Source organism: Polyodon spathula, chromosome 29 (genome assembly GCF_017654505.1).
Source record: "Polyodon spathula isolate WHYD16114869_AA chromosome 29, ASM1765450v1, whole genome shotgun sequence".
Lineage (NCBI taxonomy): Eukaryota > Metazoa > Chordata > Actinopteri > Acipenseriformes > Polyodontidae > Polyodon > Polyodon spathula.
Genome location: NC_054562.1, coordinates 8,069,981 through 8,096,710, shown reverse-complemented (window position 1 = coordinate 8,096,710; position 26,730 = coordinate 8,069,981). Strand labels below are relative to the sequence as shown.

The following is a 26,730-nucleotide window of genomic DNA, read 5'->3' as shown; positions in this document are numbered from 1 at the left end:
TTTCACAGGGTAGGGTTAGCCATATCGGGAGCACAATGCAAATACCACCCTGCCCTCTTACACAAATACTTTTGGTTTTGTTTTTGGGCTGCTCTGCACTGTGTTTGTTTCACATACTGTGGGCAGTGAAGAAAAAAAAAGATATATTTATATAACAGTCTGAACAACTTCACGGCTTATTTTTTGTTAGTGTGCAGCTATCCAGATCTGCCTCTTTTCACACTGCAGCCCAGCGCATTCTTTCTCAAACCACTGAGCCACTCAAACCCACTGCTTTCCACACTGCAGCCCAGCACTACAACCACTGAGCTACTCAAACCCACTGCCTTCCACACTGCAGCCCAGCACTCTAACCACTGAGCTACTCAAACCCACTGCCTTCCACACTGCAGCCCAGCACTCTAACCACTGAGCTACTCAAACCCACTGCCTTCCACACTGCAGCCCAGCACTCTAACCACTGAGCTACTCAAACCCACTGCAGCCCAGCACTCTCTAACCACTGAGCTACTCAAACCCACTGCCTTCCACACTGCAGCCCAGCACTCTAACCACTGAGCTACTCAAACCCACTGCCTTCCACACTGCAGCCCAGCACTCTAACCACTGAGCTACTCAAACCCACTGCCTTTCACACTGCAGCCCAGCACTACAACCACTGAACTACTCAAACCCACTGCCTTCCACACTGCAGCCCAGCACTATAACCACTGAGCTACTGTTGAAACGTGAATGAACCGGCTGCCAGCGCAACCATGGAACAGCGCATTGAGAGTGGGGCTCAGAACAGGGTTAATGGCAATGCAAACACAGCTTAAGAGTCTACTATCAGTACTTCAGCACAGTATCCATGTGACCTTCTGCTAAGATACAGCATGCCTGACCCGCTTCCTTCTGATATCTCTAGCACATGCTTAACATACATGCTCGCTACTTTTAACCTTGCATAAATGTGTAGATGAGGTTTCAGACGTTGTTGGCTTGCCAGTTTGTTTACATAACCTAAGGTAGACACATAAGCTTCCCCCTCTCCCTGAACATGTCTGTGAACTGGGCAGCCTGCCTTCTGGTTCTTCGCTAGCCGTGCAGCAATTACAGTAAGTCTACAAAACTGTGCCAAACCGGTGAGGGTGGGGGGGTTACTAACATTAGCAGTTTAAAATGTGATTGCTCTAACATTTTCACACAGGTTGAGCGCCTAGCGTTTCTATATCACCGATCACTCAGCTGTAAGTGAAATTCTCCCCCCAGAGGTTTTCATGCTGGTAGATATATAAAGGATATAAGTCACAACTCTTGAGGTGTTCGAATGCATTTGCAAAAACCTCCATACTTCTTGTATCTGGACATGCACGGCTATTCAGAAGCTGAGCTTGTCAAGTCATGCAGCAGGGGCGCCCCCCTACAGTTGTGGTAACTCCTGCAACCTGCGTATCTGTGTGTCCCACACTGACCAGTAGGGGGCAAGGTCCGGCCTGCGAGTCTCTGACTGACCAGGAGGGGGCGAAGTCCAGCCTGCGAGTCTCTGACTGACAAGGAGGGGGCAAGGTCCGGCCTGCGAGTCTCTGACTGACAAGGAGGGGGCAAGGTCCGGCCTGCGAGTCTCTGACTGACCAGGAGGGGGCGAGGTCCGGCCTGCGAGTCTCTGACTGACAAGGAGGGGGCAAGGTCCGGCCTGCGAGTCTCTGACTGACAAGGAGGGGGCAAGGTCCGGCCTGCGAGTCTCTGACTGACCAGGAGGGGGCGAGGTCCGGCCTGCGAGTCTCTGACTGACCAGGAGGGGGCGAGGTCCGGCCTGCGAGTCTCTGACTGACCAGGAGGAGGCGAAGTCCGGCCTGCGAGTCTCTGACTGACAAGGAGGGGGCGAGGTCCGGCCTGCGAGTCTCTGACTGACAAGGAGGGGGCAAGGTCCGGCCTGCGAGTCTCTGACTGACAAGGAGGGGGCAAGGTCCGGCCTGCGAGTCTCTGACTGACCAGGAGGGGGCGAAGTCCAGCCTGCGAGTCTCTGACTGACAAGGAGGGGGCAAGGTCCGGCCTGCGAGTCTCTGACTGACCAGGAGGGGGCGAGGTCCGGCCTGCGAGTCTCTGACTGACCAGGAGGGGGCGAGGTCCGGCCTGCGAGTCTCTGACTGACCAGGAGGGGGCGAGGTCCGGCCTGCGAGTCTCTGACTGACAAGGAGGGGGCGAAGTCCGACCTGTGAGACTCTGACTGACCAGGAGGGGGCGAGGTCCGGCCTGCGAGTCTGACTGACCAGGAGGGGGCGAGGTCCGGCCTGCGAGTCTCTGACTGACCAGGACGGGGCGTGGTCCGGCCTGCGAGTCTCTGACTGACCAGGAGGGGGCGAGGTCCGGCCTGCGAGTCTCTGACTGACCAGAAGGGGGCGAGGTCCGGCCTGCGAGTCTCTGACTGACCAGGAGGGGGCGTGGCCCAGCCTGTGTTTCCCACAGAAAAAGCTATGTTGGAAAACAAATTTATTTTCTCAGTGTTGATGAAGCTAAGAAACTCCGTCACAGCCTGAGCACCACAAAAAACAAGGAGGCAACGCGCTGCCCCAGAAACAACTAGAAGAGAAAGATCTGTACAGTACTTACGGGTGTGTAACGTCTTGATTCAGCTGCTGCTAACTCTGCTTTGTAGAATCCAGAGGCTCAGCTGTGCACTGAGGAGAGGGAGGGAGAGTCAGGCTGTGTGAGTCTGAGAGTGTTACACCCACCAGCCAGTCACTGGGCAGCTTGTAGAGCGATCAGTCTAATAGTTTCCATCCTGCAGCTGGAAATAATAGACACTGCCACACAAACACAGAGCCATGCTCAATTAGTGCTGCCCGCCTCTGCCAGGGCACTGTGTCAGAGGGGAAGGAGAGCAGGAACGGGGATCTGCTCTGGAAATCCCCCATGCTGGTAATACTGGCAATTCTGCTTTTACTATGCATCTTACACATTATGATTATAGGACGTCCACTTAAATCTACGCATCATGTTTGTTCTACGGACAGTTAAACGACGCAGTATATATAATAGATATTATATATATATATATATATATAGAATGAGTAGAATATATGAAATGCTGATACACGTTATATATATATATATACGTCTGACATAGCCAGCTTCTGGAACTCGTTTCTGACAGCGCTCACTCTTTCCACAGCCCCCGCCCGGTCTCAGAACCAGATTGAAATCAGACTGGGGAGCCCGAACTGCAGTCATTAAGGCAACGAGCCACGGTTACACAAGAGCAAGACAAGAGGAACCCCAGAGAAACACGCTGATCAGCAGACTAGTGAAGTGAACTAGAATCAGAGGACAGGGCAGCGAGCAGAGACGCAGCCCCGTGTATAAATGAGCAGACGCGGCTCTATTTCAATACTGGATTCTATGCAGTATTCATAACAGCATGATAAAGGCTGCAGAATTAAAAAAAAAAAAAGGATCTGGCAGGACTAAAATAACCTGTTACCAAATCAAAGCAAGGAGAGAAGCCCTCTCCTGCACAGTGGGATGCGTGTTATTGATTTCAGCTGGAATTTTATAGCTATTCTAGTAATAATGACGACATGCTAGGATTGCTTATAATCATGGTACAGCATGTCAGCAAATATATCCTGAATAATTCTGTAGCATTCTGTCAATGGCAGCCTATTGTAGCGACCTGCCATCACTTAGTACAGAACCATGGTATTGCCATTGCAGTGCCTCTGCCTCTCTGTATTGACATTGCAGTGCCCCTGTCTCTCTGCATTGCCATTGCAGTGCCCCTGTCTCTCTGTATTGACATTGCAGTGCCCCTGTCTCTCTGCATTGCCATTGCAGTGCCCCTGTCTGTCTGCATTGCCATTGCAGTGCCCCTGTCTCTCTGCATTGCCATTGCAGTGCCCCTGTCTCTCTGCATTGCCATTGCAGTGCCCCTGTCTCTCTGTATTGCCATTGCAGTGCCCCTGTCTGTCTGCATTGCCATTGCAGTGCCCCTGTCTGTCTGCATTGCCATTGCAGTGCCCCTGTCTCTCTGCATTGCCATTGCAGTGCCCCTGTCTCTCTGCATTGCCATTGCAGTGCCCCTGTCTGCCTGCATTGCCACTGAAGATCATTTGGGAAGGGCAGGTGGAAAGCATGAAGAGAAGTGTTGTGGATGGACCGAGAGGAGAAAGAGGAGACAGAGAGAAGATGGTGGAAGATAAATCAGACGCAGATTGCTGACTATAGACTATCCCCCGATGAAAGAAGCAGGCGATTACATCAATGGATTGATGAGGATGAACAGTGTAAACACTGTATATATAACTGGGAAGCACACGCTTTCATCCCCTCTCTTTAAATTAGACTCAGCCGCTCCCAAACATGAAATCAGAGATTGTTCAGTAAAAGTTTGGTTTTGTGCACCAGTGCCCCTCCATGTGTAAGATGACAGCGCTGGCGAGCTGAGAGTGGTGTAGACTAGCGCTCATTATTATTAAGGTGCTGGTAATGACAGTGCTGAGAGTGCAGTGTGTAGACTAGCGCTCATTATTATTAAGGTGCTGGTAATGACAGTGCTGAGAGTGCAGTGTGTAGACTAGCGCTCATTATTATTAAGGAGCTGGTAATGACAGTGCTGAGAGTGCAGTGTGTAGACTAGCGCTCATTATTATTAAGGTGCTGGTAATGACAGTGCTGAGAGTGCAGTGTGTAGACTAGCGCTCATTATTATTAAGGAGCTGGTAATGACAGTGCTGAGAGTGCAGTGTGTAGACTAGCGCTCATTATTATTAAGGTGCTGGTAATGACAGTGCTGAGAGTGCAGTGTGTAGACTAGCGCTCATTATTATTAAGGTGCTGGTAATGACAGTGCTGAGAGTGAGAGTGTGTAGACTAGCGCTCATTATTATTAAGGTGCTGGTAATGACAGTGCTGAGAGTGCAGTGTGTAGACTAGCGCTCATTATTATTAAGGTGCTGGTAATGACAGTGCTGAGAGTGCAGTGTGTAGACTAGCGCTCATTATTATTAAGGTGCTGGTAATGACAGTGCTGAGAGTGCAGTGTGTAGACTAGCGCTCATTATTATTAAGGTGCTGGTAATGACAGTGCTGAGAGTGCGGTGTGTAGACTAGCGCTCATTATTATTAAGGTGCTGGTAATGACAGTGCTGAGAGTGGCAGTGTGTAGACTAGCGCTCATTATTATTAAGGTGCTGGTAATGACAGTGCTGAGAGTGCAGTGTGTAGACTAGCGCTCATTATTATTAAGGTGCTGGTAATGACAGTGCTGAGAGTGCAGTGTGTAGACTAGCGCTCATTATTATTAAGGTGCTGGTAATGACAGTGCTGAGAGTGCAGTGTGTAGACTAGCGCTCATTATTATTAAGGTGCTGGTAATGACAGTGCTGAGAGTGCAGTGTGTAGACTAGCGCTCATTATTATTAAGGTGCTGGTAATGACAGTGCTGAGAGTGCAGTGTGTAGACTAGCGCTCATTATTATTAAGGTGCTGGTAATGACAGTGCTGAGAGTGCAGTGTGTAGACTAGCGCTCATTATTATTAAGGTGCTGGTAATGACAGTGCTGAGAGTGCAGTGTGTAGACTAGCGCTCATTATTATTAAGGTGCTGGTAATGACAGTGCTGAGAGTGGAGTGTGTAGACTAGCGCTCATTATTATTAAGGAGCTGGTAATGACAGTGCTGAGAGTGGAGTGTGTAGACTAGCGCTCATTATTATTAAGGAGCTGGTAATGACAGTGCTGAGAGTGGAGTGTGTAGGCTAGCGCTCATTATTATTAAGGAGCAGGGTAAAGACATAACATCTGGCAGAGGAACCCGACATCTTAGTTATTATTTTCATCTTCAGAAGTAGACTGCTTGGTAATTTCAAGACGATAAGGGAAGGTAGTTGCATAAGGAGCGATGCTGCTACGCCTGAGCTGCAAAGGGATTTAATCTTATCTTCAGATAACCGTCATGCTTATCGAAACAGATGCGTGTGACAACACCATTAGCAGAGCGGTGCTGCACTGGTTCAACTGCAAAGACAATGCAAAACAACTATGGGTAGTGCAAAATCAGGCTTGATGTCTAATGTATTTGTTCTAGTGCAGCTGTCCCTACACACGCACACGCAAGCACACGCACTATTAATGCAAAACACTATAATTCTACCGTTCTTAGCATCATAAAACCGTTTTTTTTAAAGCCGCTTGTGTTACTGATCCGTGTACTTACAGAGTCTTGGTTTATTTAATGAACACGTTTAAAGGTTCTCCCGTGGTAGTGGAGCAGCGTGGAGTCCTGAGAGGTGAAGGAATTCCCGCGTTCACGTCCCAGTCAGGTGAGAGAGAGAGAGCGCACTGTCCTCACGTCCAAGATCAACACTGAACTACTTCACTGTGCGAACAACAGGCAAAGTTCAGCTCTTTTTACAACCACAGAATAAAATAGCTGCCACGTTATCATTGCGTGCGCTGCTATTTTCTTTGTTTGAATTACAGGGAGGGATCAAACCTGTTTTGATGTTACAGATTTCTGTTATGTTCTTATACTCAACCTGTGAACACACTGTAGGAACATTTAGGACCGAGAGGAGGGCATTCATCACCATCAGCATTCCCAGTAGCTGATTGATCCTAAAACTGTGTCAAGTTGGGTCTGACAGGAACTCAGGCATCAACAGCATGGCCAGGTAACCCATTCCATCCCCTCACAACGCTCTGTGTAAAGAACTGTCTCCTTCGCACTGTCCTGGCTTCTGGCTGCGCTAATAGTATTGCGCTAGAGTGAACTTAGTTTGTCAAGTCCTTTTAAGATTTGAAAAAACATCTTCTTTGTTTTTAGGCTCAGTGGATTCAATGCCCTCCAACTACCTTCCTCCAAATCCACCATACTGGGCTACCCTTGACTCAATCAACAGCAAAACATTAGCAGTCTTGTGAAATATTTACACTGCCAGCTACCCGAGGGTGGGTCTGTGGCATTGTATTCATTCAGTAGACTAGTGAATATAAACTCCTACAAAACTATCAAGGGATAGAAAAAAAATGAAAAACAGCAGCATTAATGAGGCCCTGCAGCTGTGCTAACTTCCTCTTAGATTTATTGGCTGATCTGTCTGCTGTACTGTTGTCTGCAGTGCCACCTAGTGGGAGAGGCGGGCTCTGCAGTAGAAAATAAAACGTCTTTTTTTTTAATGGATTAAGATGCCGTCCCCGTCCCCCGTCCCCCAAATCTGTTTTTTCCCGTAGTTCTATTGTGTATTTACCATGGTTTATCCCTGGTTTGCCGTGTTTTAATCTGCTTTACCGTGCATCTCTGGGCTTTATCGGAGAGCAAGACAGCACCCTCTTTGAACCGCTGTGACCCCCTCTTCAAGCGGATGAATCTCAAACGCACACAGTGCCGTTCCCGTGTCCCGGTAAATGCGTCAGCAGGCTTTCACAGTAACAGAGTCTCTGTTCTTCTGCATGCAAAAACCCAACCGACCCTGCAGAGCGCCGCCGCTTTCCCTGCAATAACGCGCACTTGCGCACAGACACCATTTTGCACATTCAGAATATATATATATATATATATATATATATATATTATATATATATATTATATATAAGATTCATTTGGTTATGTCATAAGAAACCAAAACAGTATATTAAAATAGATTATATAGAGCAAAACTAAAATAAATAACATAACATTCTTAAACAAAGTTTGTGACTATCTTCCCTTATTTAGGTGTAGTAAAACGTGGTAAAGCACAGGCAGGCAGTAAAGCCCAGAGAGGTGTGGTAAAGCATATTAAAAAAAAAAAAAACATGGCAAACTGGGAAAATATAACCATGCAGGCAAAAAATACCTGCTCTCATCCCATCAGTGTGCCAGTCATCCGAGCGATGGAAACTGACACGCAAAAGGGAGATAGCAGCTGTATCATTATCTGCACTAACGAGTTTGAAGAAGTGTGCTTGCTGGTGCAGTGTGTGTGATTAGTTACCCCTGAGCAGCAGAATGTCCAGCAGCAGCTTCAGAGTTTCACATCCTTCAGGCAATATGTTTGTGTGTGCTTGCGTGTGTGTGTGTGTGTGTGTGTGTGTGTGCGTGTGTGTGTGTGTGTGTGTGTGTGTGTGTGTGTGTGTGTGTGTGTGTGTGTGTGTGTGTGTGTGTGTGTGTGTGTGTGTGTGTGTGTGTGTGTGTGTGTGCGTGTGTGCATGTGTGTGCGCATAGGGGTGGCTGAGCTGCCCGGGTCACATGACCTGTACAGGATTGCACCTGCTGTATGTGGAAAGGTAGAAAGGGAGCTTGCTGCTCAACAAGGAATCCTGGAGGGACTGCAGGCAAGATTTCAACTCTGAAAAGGTTGGTAAGAAGGAAAAGTTTCACATTCCTCTACAAGCTCTCTCTGTTTGTAAAAGCATGCTAAATCTGTTTCCCTATGGTTACACTACACAGTTAACATTGTTTGCCATGTTATTTTGTAATATGCTTCACCATACCAGAGCTGGGTTCCTCTTTGCTGTGTATTTATGGTGTAAGGGGATTACAGTGAAACTTGTTTCCCTCGAGGTGTTTCTGACAACATTTTACAGGGAGCAGATAAGCCTGTGATGAAAATCTCAGCTTTGCAATGCCAAGCAGTTTCACAAACTGGAGGGGAGGGAGATGTTTGTGTCACCTTAAACTGATTCTTCTTTTTTTTTGCAGAATGGAAACAGAGGGATTCTAATTCATGACTGCTTAAACCTAACATTGAGCCATCCCAGATCAGTGCTAACCAGGGCCTGTGAAACCAGCCCAGAGCGTGCACTTGTACAGGACACTGTGGCTTTCCAATTCAAAGTGTGTTGTGACCCAGTTTGAGTTTTCGTTGTGCAGTTCCCTTGCTATGCAACTGTTCCTTTAGTTTCACTTTGCTTTTGTCCTTTACCACAGTAATGCTCAGCAGGGGTTAATTGTGCACGCTGGTGCAGTGATTGGTTTGCTCTTTGTTCTTGTTAATCTGCTGTTTGTTTACAGTAAGCAGGTATTGTGTTTCAAGGCTGTGCCGTGGTGAACAGCTTCTGAGGTTCATCTCATACTGTTCAGTTTATGAGATGGCTGCTTATCTAACCACAGGTACTGTACCTCAGTGTTTTTAAAGTCTGCATGCATTTTGTTTTTCAGAGCCCTGATCCCAGGCAGACCCACCCAGCCTCTGATTAATCACTTTGACTGGGGGCTGAGATTTTGAAAACAGATCAATCATGATCCTGGCCACTGGCTTGTTCAGGTAAATCCAAATACACCTTCTCTCTGGAACTTTATTATTGCAGTTTAAACAGTTTTTCTTTCCGCTGTCGTGTTTTATGAAATGGATTCTCTAATATTGAAATTGTTATAATTTTTCTAAGTTGCCGCTTGATCTTGCTTACCAGGCCTGTGCTATTAAAATGTTTTGGTTTTTTTTTTTGCTTCCTGATTTTGAGAATTCATGTGCTATTATGACCTTTCAACTCTGGTCGACGCCATGCGGTCACATGATTTCTTGGGATCAGGAAGCACAAAGCAAGATGACTGTCACAAGTTACCTAAAAAGTCTACAACAGAGGGTGGTAGAGGGCAGTGACAATGTTGTTGAATTCTTTTGAAGGATGGAGCACAGAAGTGGGTTATCTCAGACTTTGGGCATTTCGTCATTAATCGAGGGAGGTGGAGATGAGAGAGAGGGGGAGGGAGAGGAGCAGGGCGCTACTCGGGCACATGAGGTTAATCTTTATACGAAACGAGGGTCTTAATGTGTAACATTTACGAGCTGGCTGGTGTGTGTGTCAAAGCTGAGAGGTAACTGATTTACAGACACAGCGAGAATTCCCGATATATAATGGAACTGTAAGGTCGTAAGACCTGGTAACTTCTGATTATCGGATTTACAGTTCATAGGTTCACAAGATGGCAAGTCACAAATAGATGATTACAGTTACTCTAGTCCAGTCTGCCTCATCGATTGAACTGTTTGACGAGTCGAATGAACAGTCGCTGAGCATGGAGAGGCTGGCTGGGCTGAGTGAATCTATCAGAGGTGTTGTGTTCATGTTTACATGTCCTCAATGATGGTAAAAGCTCTATAGCTGTTTGGTGTAAACAAGCCTGGCTCTTCTGAGCGATGGTTGAGACGCTCGTTTGGGCCAGTTATGTATCCACTACCTTATATTCACACTGATTTCAATTCAAGCATTTGGGAGTGGTGCTCTCTTTGTGTGTCTATCCCTGCAGTCTTTAAAGAAACCCCTAAGGTGATCATACTTGTTCTGAATCCTCCTGGGCTGTCTGTGTGTAGTAGGCTGCTTTCGGCTTTGCTTTCCTGCACTGCGGCACCCTGCAGCATGTCAGTGCAATTCCACAGGGTGTGTGTGTGTGTATGTGCATGAGAGAGAGAGAGAGAGAGAGGGAGGGGGAGGGAGGGAGGGAGGGAGGGAGAGAGAGAGAGGGAGGGAGAGAGGCTCTGCTCTGCTGCTATTGCACAGCACAAAGCTGTGTGGCTCTCTGCTGTTTCACAGGCCTCAGCAGTTTAGCTTGTGCTGCTGTTAACCTGTAACCTCAGTCCTGACATCAGTCACTGCCTGCTGGGAAAATGAGGCTCCGTCTTGCTCACGGTGCCGCGTCGGAGGGGTCTGTTTCGCTTTGCTTCTCCAGTCGATCCAATGCAGCTCTTCACAACGGCACGGTAGGTGATGCCCATATCGCTCCTCTCCTCTTCGGCTTTGCTTCATCTTGGGAATCTCTCTCGGGTAGGAAAAAAAAAGCATCTGGAACTCCTGGTCTGTGTTGGCGCCAGGTTTACTAGCATTATGAAAATGCGCTATGCAAAGTATACAGGGCTGCAAGCACTATGCTGTGAAGTAGAGAGTCCTTTCCAGATTTGAGGTCTTTGTATAAAGGATAGATTGGAAAGGTGTACAGCCCAGGTGTGGGGTCTTTTTGTAGTTATATGTATATATGTACAGGGCTGCATGTGAGGTTATGATCAATAGGTTTTCAGCAGGTTTCAATTAACCTTATGTAGCAAAATGTGTTAATTCTATAGGGTGATGCACAACTTTTGGCCAGAGCTGTATGTATGTATTCATGTTGTAAAACAAACTTGAGGAATGCACATGTGACACATTAATGTTGTTCTGTTTTTTTTTTTTTTTTAAGTTTGTCAGAAACAGGGTTAAAAACTTTGCCTTTTTAAGAAATCCCAGTGCAGAAAAAGCAAACTCTGAAACAATAACTGCCCTCACAGTTCTACCGTCTAAACAAATCTGTGTGTGTGTGTGTGTGTGTGTGTGTGTGTGAGAGAGTGTACAGCCCGCTCATCGCTCTGCACTGTGACAGCGTCCTCTCTCTCTCACTGCTCATCTGGGTCAGGGGATTGTATACAGGAGGCCAGGCTGAACCACAGTGGCACAAACAAGCGAGACAGACTCCTATCCAGAATGTAGAATCTCAGTGTGCCGAAGCATCAGGACCACTGTCTGCGCTGGGCGACATTTGTTCCCATTGCTGGTAACGGTAATGCGTATGGTTCTACTGGGGGTCTCGTTAATACACTGGTAATACATTTGTGTTCGTTATACAGCCAATTATAAACGCACAGGCAAAAGCTATTAAGATACCCAGGGCTGTATTTCTTCAGTTTAATTAATGCCTTTTTTTTGAACACCTGTCAATTTCGCAAAAACCAAACAACTAAAGTTACACACTTCGAGTTCTCTCGAGCGCCCTGACGCTGTTCCAGTTATTTCCCATTAAGCTGCAGCTATTATTATGGGATGCGGTGAGACTGCGGACATCTCAAGATAAGTGCCAGGCTGCCTGCAGCTTCAGCCAGTATCGATTGACTGGGGGAATGCGTTCTGCTTTGCTCAGGAGATTAGACAGCTCCAGTGGCTTATTTGGTGACTGTGTGCGGCCCTTGAGTCACAGCTGCTGGGACAGAGAAACCAACGCAGAGAGCTGGGGTGGAGACACAGTACAGAGGGCCAGTCTCTTCCCTGTATTGACCAACAGGGCTGGAGCGATATGCTTCAGTCCCAATTCGGTATGCATCGCGACGTGTAGGCTGCAATGCAATATGCATCACTATACTGGAGAGGGCTGCTAGCGTGATGCACAATAACACAGGGTTATTTTGTGAATAGACCAAATTTAATGAATGAGAAGAGTATTCATAGCGATTTTCCATTCTAGAGCTGGTCGGTGTGCTGTGATCACCATACAGACCTCTATGGTCACACCAAGGAATCAATGCATTGACCAGCCACATCAATTTATAAGGGATGGCTTTCAGAGCTGACTTTATCAGCAGCTCACCAGTAAAGGGGCAACAGCAGAATTTGAACACAGATTGCAGAGTCGCTGTAGAGAGGGTCTGCCACGGGTGCAGCAGTATTCAATGATGAGAGACAGGGTGAAGAAACGGGAATTACAGCAAAGAAGCGTTCAGGTCAACCGCGGCGGAGCGCGGGTACCGGGATTAGAGAGCATGCAGGTGAAGATAGACCGAGGAAGGATGATTTAAATCGCGTTGAATGAGGTCGTTCTATGCAAAGTGCTTGTCGTTGGAAATTGCAGCTGTCCTCTCGAACGGCTGGCTCAGGGGATAAACAGGACTGGCAGCCTCATCACCCTGGTCCCAGTGCATAGCCAGAATAAAACAGCACTCATAGGCAATGTGGGGAAGCTATAAAAAAGGCTAACAAGATACTCGGATACATTGTGAAAAGTGTTGAATTTAAATCAAGGGAAGTAATGTTAAAACTGTACAATGCACTTGTAAGACCTCATCTTGAATATTGTGTGCAGTTCTGGTCACCTCGCTATAAAAAAGATATTGCTGCTCTAGAAAGAGTGCAAAGAAGAGCGACCAGAATTATTCCGGGCTTAAAAGGCATGTCATATGCAGACAGGCTAAAAGAATTGAATCTGTTCAGTCTTGAACAAAGAAGACTACGTGGCGACCTAATTCAAGCATTCAAAATTCTAAAAGGTATTGACAGTGTGGACGCAAGGGACTTTTTCAGCCTGAAAAAAGAAACAAGGACCAGGGGTCACAAATGGAGTTTAGAAAAAGGGGCATTCAGAACAGAAAATAGGAGACACTTTTTTACACAGAGAATTGTGAGGGTCTGGAATCAACTCCCCAGTAATGTTGTTGAAGCTGACACCCTGGGATCCTTCAAGAAGCTGCTTGATGAGATTTTGGGATCAATAAGCTACTAACAACCAAACGAGCAAGATGGGCCGAATGGCCTCCTCTCGTTTGTAAACTTTCTTATGTTCTTATGTTCTTAATATTTTTAATCAATAATAATAATAATAATAATAATAATTTATTAAATGATTTCGTTTTAAACATACATCATCCGCAGCTGCAACGACCCGCTCGCGTCACCTTCACTTACCTATCACACCTCCCGTGACGGACAACCACAGAATCCAATCAGTTACAGACTGGGGGATCGTTTCAACCAATCGCTGCGCTCGGATTCTAAAGGGGCGGGGAATGTTTTTGGTTTTTTGTGAATGAACTGTAGCGCCCCTCCAGCAATACGGAGCTTTCACAGCGTCTAGGCGAGGGAGACAGAGGGAGAGTCTGAAATGATTTGATTCATTTTCGTTAAAAATAAATAAATAAATAAATATGATGTATGAATTACTGAAAAATCAGTTATTATGCAAAATCATTCCGTTCAAAGTCCAGAACGCGATAGTTATTAATAACCAGTTCGTTTATTAGCTGTGTACTCGGACTGCTGTTGTGAATTGCGCCATTAAATATTTGTCAGGAACAGTTATCACTTAAAATACAATTATTTTAAATAACAGAATGGCGTTTGTCACCCTGGCAAAGAGACTCGCTTTCAACACGCAGCAGAGGATCGCGTTGCAAATGCATTTTTGGATTTTTGACCGCTGATCTATATAGCAATATCGGTTATAGATTGGATTTGAAAAAAAGAGGCATAGCGCATCGCTTATTATTATTATTATTATTATTATTATTATTATTATTATTATAGGCACGGTCTTGTGTTTAATTGTTGCAAATGATATAAACAACTATTGTAATTGGCTGAAGGGGTTTATTCTTTGACGGAGATCCCACTGTTCTGCACAGAATGGTTAATATTTGAACACAGCGGTTTATTCCTGGTTACTAACTGGCCATGTAAAGAAGGGAAATAAAATCTGTTTCCTTGGAAACCCGAGACATTGGAATATATCGAAAGCAACAGCGATCAACCACCATTTTCTTCACCGGGACCGAGGTAAGAAAATGACTTTTTTTCCCCCCAGTTTGCCATTTTATTAAACCTGTATATATAAACAGTGTAAATTAGCAGCGAATAAAGAAGGCGGTGTTGTGAATGCGCGTCATGCTGTAATTCTTCCGTGGAGGAAACTACAGCATCAGTGTTGGGCACATGCATTATCTATTAAACCCGGGTTGCAAACGATCACTAGAAATAACAACGGAATTGCCTCTGTACAGGTTTTCCGCAGTGTTTATGAACGGTGGATGCTTATATTATGCACTTACTGTAGTTTACCCTGTTCTGCCAGATTAAATAATTTAAAAGCAGACCTCGCTGTGCTTTGCAATGCTTACCTGCCCTTTGCTGTGCTTTCCCTGTGATTCATTGACCCCTCTGTGCAATGCTTTTACGATGGGAAACGTTCACACACAAGGGCACGTTTATTAATATATATATATATATATATATATATATATATATATATATATATATATATATATTTATATTATGTTGTATATGGTGTGCATATTTATAGCTTTACAATAGGTGAATTTGAACCATGTGAAATCCACAGAAACATATATTTTGCATAACTTTATTTTTTTTTTAATATATTTCTAAAATATATTGTATTTTCTTTCCATGTGGAATACCAGCACCACTGGGGTGCAAGAAAGGTTCAGCCAGTAAATGTAAGAATTGAAATCAGCAGTGAAGTGGGATTGGTATATGCCAGTTGTGGTCAGTTATTCCATTGCACGGCTTATCGAGGGTTAAATTCCGAGGCGCAACCCTTAAATCAGTAGTGCTGGGACAAGCGTGGCTCTTTCGGGTTGGAATGTTCTTTCAAAATTAAGTATTGAAATATCATTTCATATTGAATTAGCTGGAAAGCAAAAGAATAACTCCTACTCCAGTACATGCAAAATTACCCACCAAATTCCCAGTTCAAGACGGGACAGTAGAATGGGTGTTTTATTGTTTTTCTCTCCAGATATCACTAATGCATTGCTTTCCTATGCCCGATATATCTTTTTTTGCTATACAGTTCTGTTAAATGGACAAACATGCTCATCAGTGCGGGTTGGAGAGGTAGTGCCAGCTCCAGTCCCAAATTAAACCGGTCTGCTGCTGATGGAAACGACCCAGTCTGATTTCAAACTGCTTTTGTGTCGGTCCCAGTGGCAGCATCCGTGAGCCGCGGGCCGTGTTACACAACCCACGGCAAATATATATCACACGATTATTAAAAGCATGTGATTGTTAAGACAGCAGCCGCGAGCGGAGGAACCTTCCTCTTTCAAACAGCGTCCATTGTAATAATGGTCTGAAATGCAATAAGAAGGCCTCCTGTGAAGGTAAATTCCAGCCACTGGCACGCTGTTGCTAGGCAGCATTGAAAGTGCGTGGTTTTGTTTTTTTAGCTTCCCTTTGCGGTTGGCAGCACTGCTTGGCATTGAGCACAGATTGTTCAAGCCTGCTGAATAATGCATGCCTCTTCCCTACCGGGAGACACAGTGCTGAACTGCAGTGAGTGGGAGGAGGTAAGAGGGAGGGCTCTTTCACTTTATCCCTGAGAGATAGCAGTAACTGCAGCAGTAGAAAACAAAATATTGAAGATTGGATTTTATTTTATTTTTTTCTCTTGCTAAACTGAAAAGCCCAGACAGAGGCTGGGATCAAGGTGTGGTGAAGACTGGTTCTAAATCATGCCGGTTATTGTGAGCACCATGTACAGTGAGACAGACGGGCAGAAGGAGGGATAGACCACTGCCCCAGAACATCTTGCATTTCACTGTTGATATTCAGAAGCCTTGCTTAATTTTACTTGCATTTCGGGTTTTTTGTTTGACTTTAATATCCAAAGACGCTTGTTAGCGAAGTCAATAACGGCAGCGATCAGTGTCACAAAAATCAAGCTCTGTTTTCTTTCTAGTTCTTCAGAGGGCGTTTCTGCTGCTGTTGACGGTTTTCATCTCCTGTTTTTCAACCTTCAGGTCCCAGTTGATGGATTCTAACATGGACTATGAAAGGCCAAACGTTGAAACTATCAAGTGCGTGGTGGTCGGCGACAACGCCGTCGGGAAGACCCGCCTCATCTGTGCCCGGGCGTGCAATGCCACGCTGACTCAGTACCAAATGCTCGCCACGCACGTGCCCACAGTCTGGGCCATCGACCAATACCGCGTCTGCCAGGAGGTCAGTGAACCCGCCCACAACCCTCCCATTGGTCGCCTGCTTGTAGGCTTAAAAGTGTTTGTCAGGCTAGAAAATGACAAACGTTTTGACTAGAAGGTGTTTTCAGTGTCTTCAAATGTTGGAGTGGTTTGAGACTCACTACATATACCAAGAATGCATGCCAAATTGACTGATTAACCCCTTACACCTCTGCAAGCTTAATGTCCCATTCCTGGATAATCACCTATCCTAATGGAACCATTAAGAGACCTTTCATGCTTTATCAGTCAGGGGTGGAGTCCACACGCCAAAAAATGGTGTGTGAAGCGAATCTTCTGCCATTCCATCATTGAAAAAGACTTCTAGTTGAAACGTCCTTCATTGAAGTTTCTTTGAGGCTTTCTAAATTCAGCACTGTTGAGTTTATTCATAGTTACAGATCAGGGATTAGAAAAAGGTTATAAGCCATTAAAAAGATGTATATCTTTGAAGTCCGTACGTCTGAAAACAAATAATCAGATCCAAGTTGACAATCTTGGCTTTGGATCATCTGCATTGTGTTAGGGAGGGATTGTTCGCTACAGCGACCCCTGCTGGTGAAACGCTCATGGAGTCCAGACTGGGCCTTGACTCCAACGTTGAGGAGGTTGGTAAAGTTAGGTGCAAAGAGGTGACCTTGGATCAAATTGGGGTGACTTTCAATGACATTCAAATTGGGGATACTGAATCGCTGGTTAAAGATGTTTTTTTTTTTTTGCGTTGGCCAGGTCCTGGAACGGTCCCGTGACGTGGTTGATGAGGTCAGCGTGTCCCTGCGTCTCTGGGACACATTCGGGGATCACCACAAGGACCGGCGCTTCGCCTACGGAAGGTACTGCTGGCTCGTATTCTGAAATTCGATTTTGACGCGATTCGGGAAGTAAGGGATTTGTTGTCTTTTCTTGGAGTTTCGAAGCCTACTCGATCTATTACAAATGATACAGGATTAAGTGCTGGGAATTCGGAGCGTATTGAAATGGCTAAACTAAAGAAATAAGTCACGTTGTTCATTTGCACTGGGAGTATTTTGGTATGAATGTTGCATTTAAGTCCAGTTTGGCTTGCACCTTTGACATTTTAATAGAAAACTCCTGTTGCTCATATTTTGCTGTGTATAAGATTTTCAACGCATGGATGGTGGAGAAAAGCCTGTCCCAGTCTAGCTTTTCATGAGACAGTCTAGATGAACGCTGTTCTGAAACTTCTGGCACCCAGAGTTAAAATAATAGTTTTTTAAATGTCTATAAAAATGAAGGGGTTGCAAGAGCTCTTGATCCTCCCATTCATCTCGCTCCGTCTCTCCCCAGGTCGGACGTTGTGGTGCTGTGTTTCTCAATCGCGAACCCCAACTCCCTGCACCACGTCAAGACCATGTGGTACCAAGAGATCAAGCACTTCTGCCCCCGAGCGCCTGTCATCCTGGTGGGCTGCCAACTGGATCTCCGCTACGCAGACCTGGAGGCCGTCAACCGGGCACGACGCCCCCTAGCCAGGTGGGCTGGTATTGCACTCAATCGTGGGGCTTCCTGGGAGCCTCTGAAGGCGATGTTTCATGAGAGTGGACAGATCTAATCTGATAAAAACCTCTTCCAAGTGCTTTGCCCCTCAGCCAATAGAAGGTGCACCTGCAAAGGGTCACCTGAGCTAGTCGTACATGGCATTAAGCTATGACTATCACATCTTTACCACATGCCAACCCTCCACTGCACATTCCCACTCACAAAACAATGACAGCACATGCACTGCATGGAATTTGAAATGCTGTCCAGTCTTAAAACAGATTCTCAAAACTTGTATCTACTCCTTACTACAAAAAAGTGATGCTGGGTTGTAATATAGATTGTGTTGTGTAAATGTATTCTTATAATCAATCGGGTGTTTCGCCCCACCCCAGACCCATCAAGTCCAACGAGATCCTAGCCCCGGAGAAGGGACGAGAGTTGGCAAAGGAGCTGGGGGTGCCCTACTACGAGACCAGCGTGGTGGCGCAGTTCGGGGTGAAGGACGTTTTCGATAACGCCATCCGCGCCGCCCTCATCTCCCGCCGCCACCTGCAGTTCTGGAAGTCCCACCTACGCAACGTACAGAGGCCCCTGCTGCAAGCCCCCTTCCTGCCGCCCAAGCCCCCTCCGCCCATGATCACGGTGCCCAAGCCTCCGTCCACCAGCGAGGAGCACCCGGCCAGGCTGCTGGAAGACCCTCTCTGCGCCGACGTCATCCTCATCCTGCAGGACCAGCAGCGCATTTTCGCTCACAAGATCTACCTCTCCACCTCCTCCTCCAAGTTCTATGACCTGTTCCTCATGGACCTGAGCCCAGGGGCTGCAGGCTCTCCCAATGGGGGGAGTCTCCAAACCCAATTTCAGAACCAGAACCTGACCGGCAGGGATCTTCTCATGAGGGCTGCCAGCTTTGACGTGTGCGAGAGCAGTGACGATGGAGACCGCTCCAACCTGAGGATTTCCACCAGCGACGGGACGCTGATAGGGGACAGCCGCGAGAGCGGCAGGAGGGGCCGGCTGCTCTCCTCCTGGAGCAGGGCCTTCGTGAGCATCCAGGAGGAGCTGGTGGATGACCCCGTGACCTACAGCCCGCGTCTGATGACTGTGGTAAAGATGGACCCCTCGGTGCAGCTAGCCCCGTTCCGCGCAGTCCTGCGCTATCTGTACACGGGTCAGCTGGACGAGCGCGAGAAGAGGCTGATGCACATCGCGCACATCGCCGAGCTGCTGGAGGTGTTCGACCTGCGCATGATGGTGGCCAACATCCTCAACAATGAGGGCTTCATGAACCAGGAGATCACCAAGGCCTTCCACGTGCGCCGTACCAACCGGGTCAAGGAGTGCCTGGCCAAGGGAACCTTTTCCGGTGAGGCAACGAAGCCACCCGGGAAGATATACTGCCCATTGGCACACTGGCACTGCTGCAATTCTGATGTCAAAATATGTGAATGCTACCCGCTGTGGTACAGTTGTCCCATTGTAGCTGCCCTTGGGCTACCGATCACAATTTATACAGAAAGCTTTATAGTGATGCTTACTTTGCTTAAAACAAACAAACAAAACAAGCCCTAGTGTGTTTAAACTGCGAATTAGAAAGGCATTACTCTGATGGATAGATAGATGGCACATCGTCTGCTTGACACGTCTGGAGGTGGCTGTCTGGCTCCCTATAATGGCGTTATGTTTTACACGCATATCTAGAGCATTGCCTGACGCTGATTGCTGTGTATTAAAATCCTTGGTGTGGGATAGTTTGCAACTTTAGGACTGAGACAATTTAACAACTATATGAACATCATTTAGGTTTGTATTTAAAATCCTGTAATCAAAGAAACTACAACACGACATCGCAAAAGTCTACCAGAAGCCATAATTGTAGTACAGTATTTCATGTTAGATTTCGAAATGCCACGTTTTTTAAATTTTAAAGTATGTGGGAAACTACAAAGCGGTGTGCAATTGAATATTTTAACATTATTCAACAGGTTTTCATTCGACTTCACAAAGCAAGTTCGTTCTACAGGGGGGTGCAATGCTTTTGTCCACAGCGGTATAGTCTTACTCACACACACACACTGCTGCGAAAATTTATCAAAAGGCTTCTTAAAACGGATTTTCTGATTGGTTAAAGATGCTCCTTAAAAAATTGCAACATTTAGACGTTGAAATTAAACTCAAAGCAGCAGCCCTGGCTCTCGTTGTGAACAGCAGCATTGATGTGCTGCTCCCCTCTCCTCAGATGTGGTCTTCAAGTTGGACGACGGGACGATCCTCGCTCACAAGCCCCTCTTAATCTCCAGCTGTGATTGGATGGCTGCCATGTTCGGGGGTCCCTTCATGGAGAGCTCCACGAAGGAGGTGAGTCCCGACCCCCAAACTTTCGTTTAGCGTTTCCAGAATTTATAAAAGACTGTATGAAAAAGGAAGTGAACCAATGCATCAATAGTTATGTATTAACAGATAAATAATAACACACAGGCTTGCATTTCGATACACTGCTTAAGCCTTTTTCTATCTAAAAGATTTCAGTACAGTGTGCTATTGTGGCTGGTCCCTGACTCCATACGATAATACACCCCGTCCAAAGAAATAACACATTGTAGAAAAGATGGACGTGGAGCCCCAGGGCTATGCCACTGCTCTCAGGGTATAAATTCCTGATGCCCCCTAAAATATCTATGAGGCGACCGTCTCACTAAGGTGGGCAAGAAGTCCACTGTGGTCATTTCAGCGTTTTCCCCATTGTCGTTAAAGTTGTGCTGTACTCAACGTGTGTCCCCTGAGTCTGTGATAGAGGGACGGCACGGTGCTCGTGTTTGTGTTGCAGGTGCTGTTCCCCAACACCACTCGGAGCTGCATGCGGGCCGTGCTGGAGTATCTGTACACGGGGCAGTTCTGCTCGCGGCCTGACCTCGATGCCATGGAGCTCATAGTGCTGGCAAACCGCCTCTGCCTGCCGCACCTCGTCGCCCTCACAGGTACGCCGTTTTGTGTGTGTGTGTGTGTGTGTGTGTGTGTGTGTGTGTGTGTGTGTGTGTGCAGGGCTTGTGTTGCAGAGCTCTGTGCTGTGCTGGTCTGGTGATGGTGGGTGGTGTGTGCTTGTGTTGGAGTCTCACGATGGTTTTTTTGTTGTGTTGCAGAGCTGTACACAGTGACAATGCTGATGGAGTCAGCGCTGATGGGAGCTGACATCGATGGAGATGTGCTGGTGTACCTGGAGATGGCGCAGGTAGGGGGTGCTGCGTCTCGGATGGGGGGGGCGGGGATGGGGGGCTATCAGCACAGTGGGGGGAATGTTAAGGGACACACATGCAGATTAGGTAGGAGTGCATCATATTTCATCCCACTGTCAGGATGAGAAACTACATTGAACTGAATTCAATCACAGGGCTCCTGCTGCAACCAGCTTTCTCAAGATGCATCAGAATGATTTGAACCGATATATGCATTGAAGCACAGCAAAATCTACTCTACTTATTTGCAGGGCGCACCCTAAAAATGTCCAGACATGCTATTCGGGGTGCGTGGAACGTGCCTCGATGTGTTGCTTTGATTTATTTGCGTAACTGGCTGTCACGTGACTCGTGTGATTATCCGTCTTTTCAAGTCGTTTTCGTTTCATCCCGCCCCCTCTTTCTCTGTCTCCTCAGTTTCACTGTGCTCACCAGCTCACAGACTGGTGCCTCCATCACATCTGCACCAACTACAACAACGTCTGCCGCAAGTTTCCAAGAGAGATGAAGGCCAAGTCCTCCGGTACGTACCGTGCTTTGCACTGGAGTGGCGTGGGCTCCAATCGTGGGAAATGGCTTTCGAAGCACAAATAGAAAGGCATTGTCTGAGCTTGTGCAAAGCTGTCAGGTTGCACGATTCAGGATTTCTCACTGCCAATAGTTCACAGCTCTTCTTTTGCCTTTTTCTGGTTATATTGTAAATAATGTAAGCTTGATTTGTGGTCATGCTTCCTGCGTGTTTTCGTTTTTCATTTTTCCGACGTCCAGCCTGGTCATTTTCACAGCGTATCTGCGCCTCTGTGTCTTTCAGAGAACCAGGAGCACTTTGAGAAGCACCGCTGGCCGCCAGTCTGGTACCTGAAGGAAGACGACCATTACCAGCGAGCCCGCAGGGAGCGCGAGAAAGAGGACTACCTCTGTCAGAAACGACAGGCCAAGCGCAAGTGGCTCTTCTGGAGCTCTCCTGCCTCCCCTTCCCCCGCCTCCTCCTCCTCCTCCTCCTCCTCCCCCCACAGCTCCTCTGCCGTCGTTTGATTGGCTCTCGGAAGCTCCGCCTTCTCCCGGTAGACAGTCCAAGGGGGTGGGGATGGGAGGGGAAGGGGGGTTTGTGGCTGTGGTGGTAATGATGCTCGCCAGCCCTGGGCTTTGAGATCTGTGACCTTGGCCGGTGTTTGTCACTCTTCAGAAAGAGAGTCCCTGCAGCTGGTTTGTGAACTGGGGTGACAGGAGCCCTGGTTACTGGAAAGGATTCGGAAGAGTCCTCCCGGTGGTTTGTCACTCTCAGAAAGAGAGAATCCCTGCACTAGTCTGTGAACTGGGTGACAGGAGCCCTGGTTACTGGAAAGGATTCCTTCTTCAGTAGTCACGATCCGGAGAATGTACAGTGCTTTCCAAGTTTTGAGAGATACTTTCACAATATGAAAGTCCCCCCCCCCCCCTTGCGAGCAGATCACTACTTTGGACCCACCCGGATCCTGAGGGAACAAAATTCTCGAGCTGGGTCCCCACTGTAGCCATGTCAAGTCCCCCCCAAGCCCCCCCCCCCCCCCCCCCCCCCCCCCCCCCCCTCCAGAGCATCAACCTGACACCCCTTGGACCCCCAAGTCTGAGGGAACAAAATATTTCTATCTGGGTCCCACTGTGCCAGTGTCAGCCAGCGTTGGGATTACATTCACCACGGGAGCATCATCCCACTGGGGCCGCCCCAGTGCTGGAGCTGTCGTTAGGTCAGCACTGCCTTGCTACTGAACATCATTTGGGAAGGAAAGCCTCCTTATCCTCTATTGATCACCGCGTGTATAATTGTTAAGCTTCCTGTCTGTGCTAGGTAGTGGATGATATATTGTGAGTATCTTTCTATAGTGGTGAGGGCTCTATTCTAACACACAGAAAATTGATCATAAGAAAGTCTTACCAGTGGGTTGAGGGCCAGTGGAACAGTGTGAATATATCTAGACTGTACAGGGTACTGAGGTTAGTGTCTAGGTTGTTCCCCACAGTGTGTAGCGCATCGAACACTGAAATCTTGTGTTTAATGGTGGCTTCCTGCCATGTTTTTACACTTCTTGAATTGCAGTTACAGGGCACTGCGTAGCATTCAGAAAACATTACTGAACTTGGCACACAATCTAATGAGAAACAGCCGCAGAGAATTACACTCACATTTGAGGACGTTGTTAATTTGCACGCTTTCGCGTTATTCCAGAAATCATTTTCCTTTTTTTTCAACCATTGGTTCTGTTTCTGATTAAAAAAAAAAACTAGTCAAAGCTGATTTTCTGAAGTGAGATTGGGGGAGCATGTTAGCGTTGCACTTTACGCTGAACCCCATAGGTGCAGCACTGATATGCTTCCCCAGGCACCCTTAAGGATTTTCAGCAGCAGTTCCTTGGCTAATTTTTGGACTGGTTAATATGTATGGCAAATAAGCAGAAACAGCTCTAGATATTTAACACATGTAATAGAATATTACGCAGGTCAGAAATTCAATATTAGAAACATTTAGATTGTATAGAGTAGCCATTATTTTATATATATATATATATATATATATATATATATATATATATATATATATATATATATATATATATATATTAATTGTGATTATCAACAGAACCTTTCTGAAGTCTGTTAAGAGTGAAAGTGTGCTCTACCAATATCAGTTAGGAATGTTTGCTCAGATTCAATATAGTAACTTTCAGTTACTTTCAGTATAGTAACCTATCAGGAGACGGACGACACTCATGCCTCTGATGCTCACTCGGACAGCGGGGATTCCGAAAGAGCTCGTTGAATGAGCCCAGTGCTGTCACTGCTGTGCTCGGAGCACAGCTCCAGCCATGGTTTTCACTAGGTCTCGCTCTGGTAATCATATCACCCCTGTTCTGGGGTCCTTACATTGGCTTCCTGTTAAGTGATTTTAAAAGCTTGCTGATGACTTTTTAAGGCTTTGAAGGGCGTGTCTCCCCCTCACACAACTGACCTTTTTGTCTGCACCCCTAGATGCAATTTGTGGTCCTCTGGTGTCGGAATCTTATTGTCCCCCATGACCAGATTCTGAAGTGGGGGCGATCGGGCCTTCTGTTGTGGAACGCCCTTCCCATAGAAACGAGGGACTCTGAATCCTGGGGTGTTTTGAAATCTCGCCTTAAAGCGTATTTGTTTGAAAACTGGCTTTGTATTGGATTTAATGTTTGAGAATTTCAGATTTTCTGTTTTTATTTGTGATTTTATGTACAGCGCATTGTGATGAAAGGTGCTTTATAAAATAATAATAATAATAATAATAATAATAATAATAATAATAATAAATAATTATTATTATTATTATTATTATTATTATTATTATTATTATTATTATTATTATATTATAGCTAACCAGAGTCATGCTGTATTGTACAGTGGTATTGTTAACTAACGTGCTAGTCAGATGTGTCAGTCTGTCACTTACAATATTATTTTCAAAGTGTTCGAAATGGATTTTGAGTAAATATACTCACTTTTGCAAATTTCAAGTATAAATCTTTTATTTCGCACTGCAACTTAAATGTATTTCTTGTTTTACTTCAATATGCACTTTTAATAAGAGCGAGGTGTGCTCTTCTGCGTTTAGTTCCAGACCTTTACTCCACAGCGTCAGTTCCCATGCTTTGAAAACGCCCTCCTCGTAGTGCAGCGCAAACTTTCTGCTTTCTTGCTTGTGTAGCTCGTGTGCTGTGTTTATACGTTTTCTTGCGTGGATCTTTGCTTCAGTGAAAGCTTGTGAGGCTTCTAACTTCTAAACGTTGTCGGACTGATCGGAAAATGTATAAAGCGCTTCGCAATGGGAAAACAAACGGACAAGGTCACAGATTACTGTAACTAACTGGACACCCAAAACAGCACAAAAAACTCACACGCTGACTTTAATAGCGCTAGATTTAGAAACACTTGACAGAAAGAAAAAAAATGACAGACATTTTCATGAAGAGAGTTCCTTTGTATTATAAAAAGGAGGGTTCGGATAAAATTTATTAGAGTTTATTACTTGGCAAGAGGACTCTCTCCCGTTCTCTGTCCAAATCCTGTTACCCCGGGATAACCCATCCAGGTGCGGTTTGGATAAACATCACCAAGTCTCCCATTCACAGCACCGCACTGCCTGGGTGGCCGATTCCATTATCAGACCCAGAGAAGAAGCAGCGCGTAACATTCTTATTAAAATTCATTCAAATTAAACAAGTCACACAATGAAGACATCACGCAGACAGCTGCAGCTAATGTATTCAATTGTCCTGCTTTTTCAGATGCCGTCATTCTCAGGTATGGGAAAACGCCGCGTTGCTTTCAGAGCTTTGAGCATGACATGTTACCTGTTTGGCAGCTCTCTCTCTCTCTCTCTCTCTCTCTCTCTCTCTCTCTCTCTCTCTCTCTCTCTCTCTCTCTCTCTCTCTCTCTCTCTCTCTTCTCAGATGCTTTCGAGGTAGGATTTTTCGCTAAACAGGGCAACTTCTGGTGCAAACCACATACCTCGTATCCAGGTATATATAACTGCAAAAAATAAGACACTCCAAAGCTTAGGAGCTGGTTGTGTGTGTGTGCGTGTGCGTGTGCGTGTGCGTGTGTGTGTGTGTGTGTGTGTTAAAGATTCATGTTACACCGCTCTAGAGAACACATAGGCAGAGAGACGAGACACGGTTTAGCGGAACAGTCACAATACTATACGAGTTGATGCTTAAATGCTTAAAAACCCCACTGTAACTAAAAGACCACCAGAGGGCGCTCCAATGCACCTCTATGGAGCATCTCAAGATGTGTTCCTTGTAAAATGGTTTTGCACGCTACACCGGTTTCACAAAAAAAAAAAGAAACAAACAAAAAAAAACATATCAGCCACTTTTCACAAAGCCAAACCGCTCTCAAGCAAGCAGCCAGAGAGGACAGGCCGACACTGCAATTGCAAATCCTGCTGCAAATTTGCAAATCATTTTTACATCTAACAACTCAGAGCGCGCGTGAAAGGCTACTTAAAGATCGACTTTGTACCATCTTCATGCTCGTAAGAGGTCTTGTCTCTCCTGTTTAATAGTCTCTTGCGTGTTTTCCTCCAGCACGGTCCGCTCTTGTTTCCGCACAGATTGTTATTAACCCGGTTTGCTCGCTAGCCCAGCAAACACAGCGCCCTGACCGCTGAAGCCTGGAGCACTTGCGTTTAAAAGGGACCTCAGCAGCGATCACTTGATCGAAGTAATTCTGCTTCTACATATTTTAAATGATGTCTCAATCATCGCTAATAAAGAATTGTGAGTTAATTCTGTCATATCTACAAAGTCGTGGAGACCACAGGCCTCAAGTACCGGACCTGCATCACAAAGTCATTCTAACGCTGAACACAGTGGCTGTTGCACTTCAGACTAACCACAAGGTGGCGCTATTGCACTGCGTTTTACATCACGTTATCCGAGCATTGCATTTAATAGCAAAAGCGTGACAGACAGACAGACCTGGAAAGACAGGGAGACAGGGTATATCCGTTATAACCAATGGCAAAAGCGTACA

At 46.1% G+C, this 26,730-nt stretch overlaps 1 protein-coding gene and 1 long non-coding RNA gene across 4 annotated transcripts; one reads left to right on the top strand and one right to left on the bottom strand.

Moving 5' to 3' along the window:
* Positions 1 to 2,298: 2,298 nt before the first annotated feature.
* Positions 2,299 to 7,494, bottom strand: LOC121302264. Its single transcript, XR_005947692.1, has 3 exons — positions 6,196 to 7,494; positions 2,593 to 2,660; positions 2,299 to 2,454 (listed from the first exon to the last, which is right to left on the bottom strand). It is a non-coding gene; the product is annotated as an uncharacterized LOC121302264 (long non-coding RNA).
* A 1,152-nt stretch (positions 7,495 to 8,646) lies between these two features.
* LOC121302072 (rho-related BTB domain-containing protein 2-like) lies at positions 8,647 to 22,424 on the top strand. 3 transcript variants are annotated; one of them, XM_041231877.1, is made up of 11 exons: positions 8,647 to 8,796; positions 9,121 to 9,226; positions 16,235 to 16,436; positions 17,183 to 17,286; positions 17,762 to 17,947; positions 18,349 to 19,322; positions 20,196 to 20,314; positions 20,784 to 20,934; positions 21,097 to 21,185; positions 21,607 to 21,712; positions 22,001 to 22,424. In XM_041231877.1, exons 2-11 carry the CDS (start codon positions 9,201 to 9,203, stop codon positions 22,222 to 22,224), a joined length of 2,181 nt encoding a protein of 726 aa, XP_041087811.1. In that variant the 5' UTR covers positions 8,647 to 8,796; positions 9,121 to 9,200; the 3' UTR covers positions 22,225 to 22,424. The 3 variants fall into 3 exon arrangements, with proteins under 3 accessions (XP_041087811.1, XP_041087812.1, XP_041087813.1); XM_041231878.1 differs by lacking the exons at positions 8,647 to 8,796; positions 9,121 to 9,226 and adding an exon at positions 10,471 to 10,660; XM_041231879.1 differs by lacking the exons at positions 8,647 to 8,796; positions 9,121 to 9,226 and adding an exon at positions 13,979 to 14,249.
* Positions 22,425 to 26,730: the final 4,306 nt, after the last annotated feature.

Excerpts from the sequence above, each read along its gene's own strand:
- LOC121302072 (XM_041231877.1), top strand. The coding sequence starts at position 9,201 with ATGATCCTGGCCACTGGCTTGTTCAG. Across the intron at positions 17,287-17,761 it reads CGGCGCTTCGCCTACGGAAG|GTCGGACGTTGTGGTGCTGT; the intron begins GTACTGCTGGCT and ends GTCTCTCCCCAG. Across the intron at positions 20,315-20,783 it reads TGGAGAGCTCCACGAAGGAG|GTGCTGTTCCCCAACACCAC; the intron begins GTGAGTCCCGAC and ends TTTGTGTTGCAG.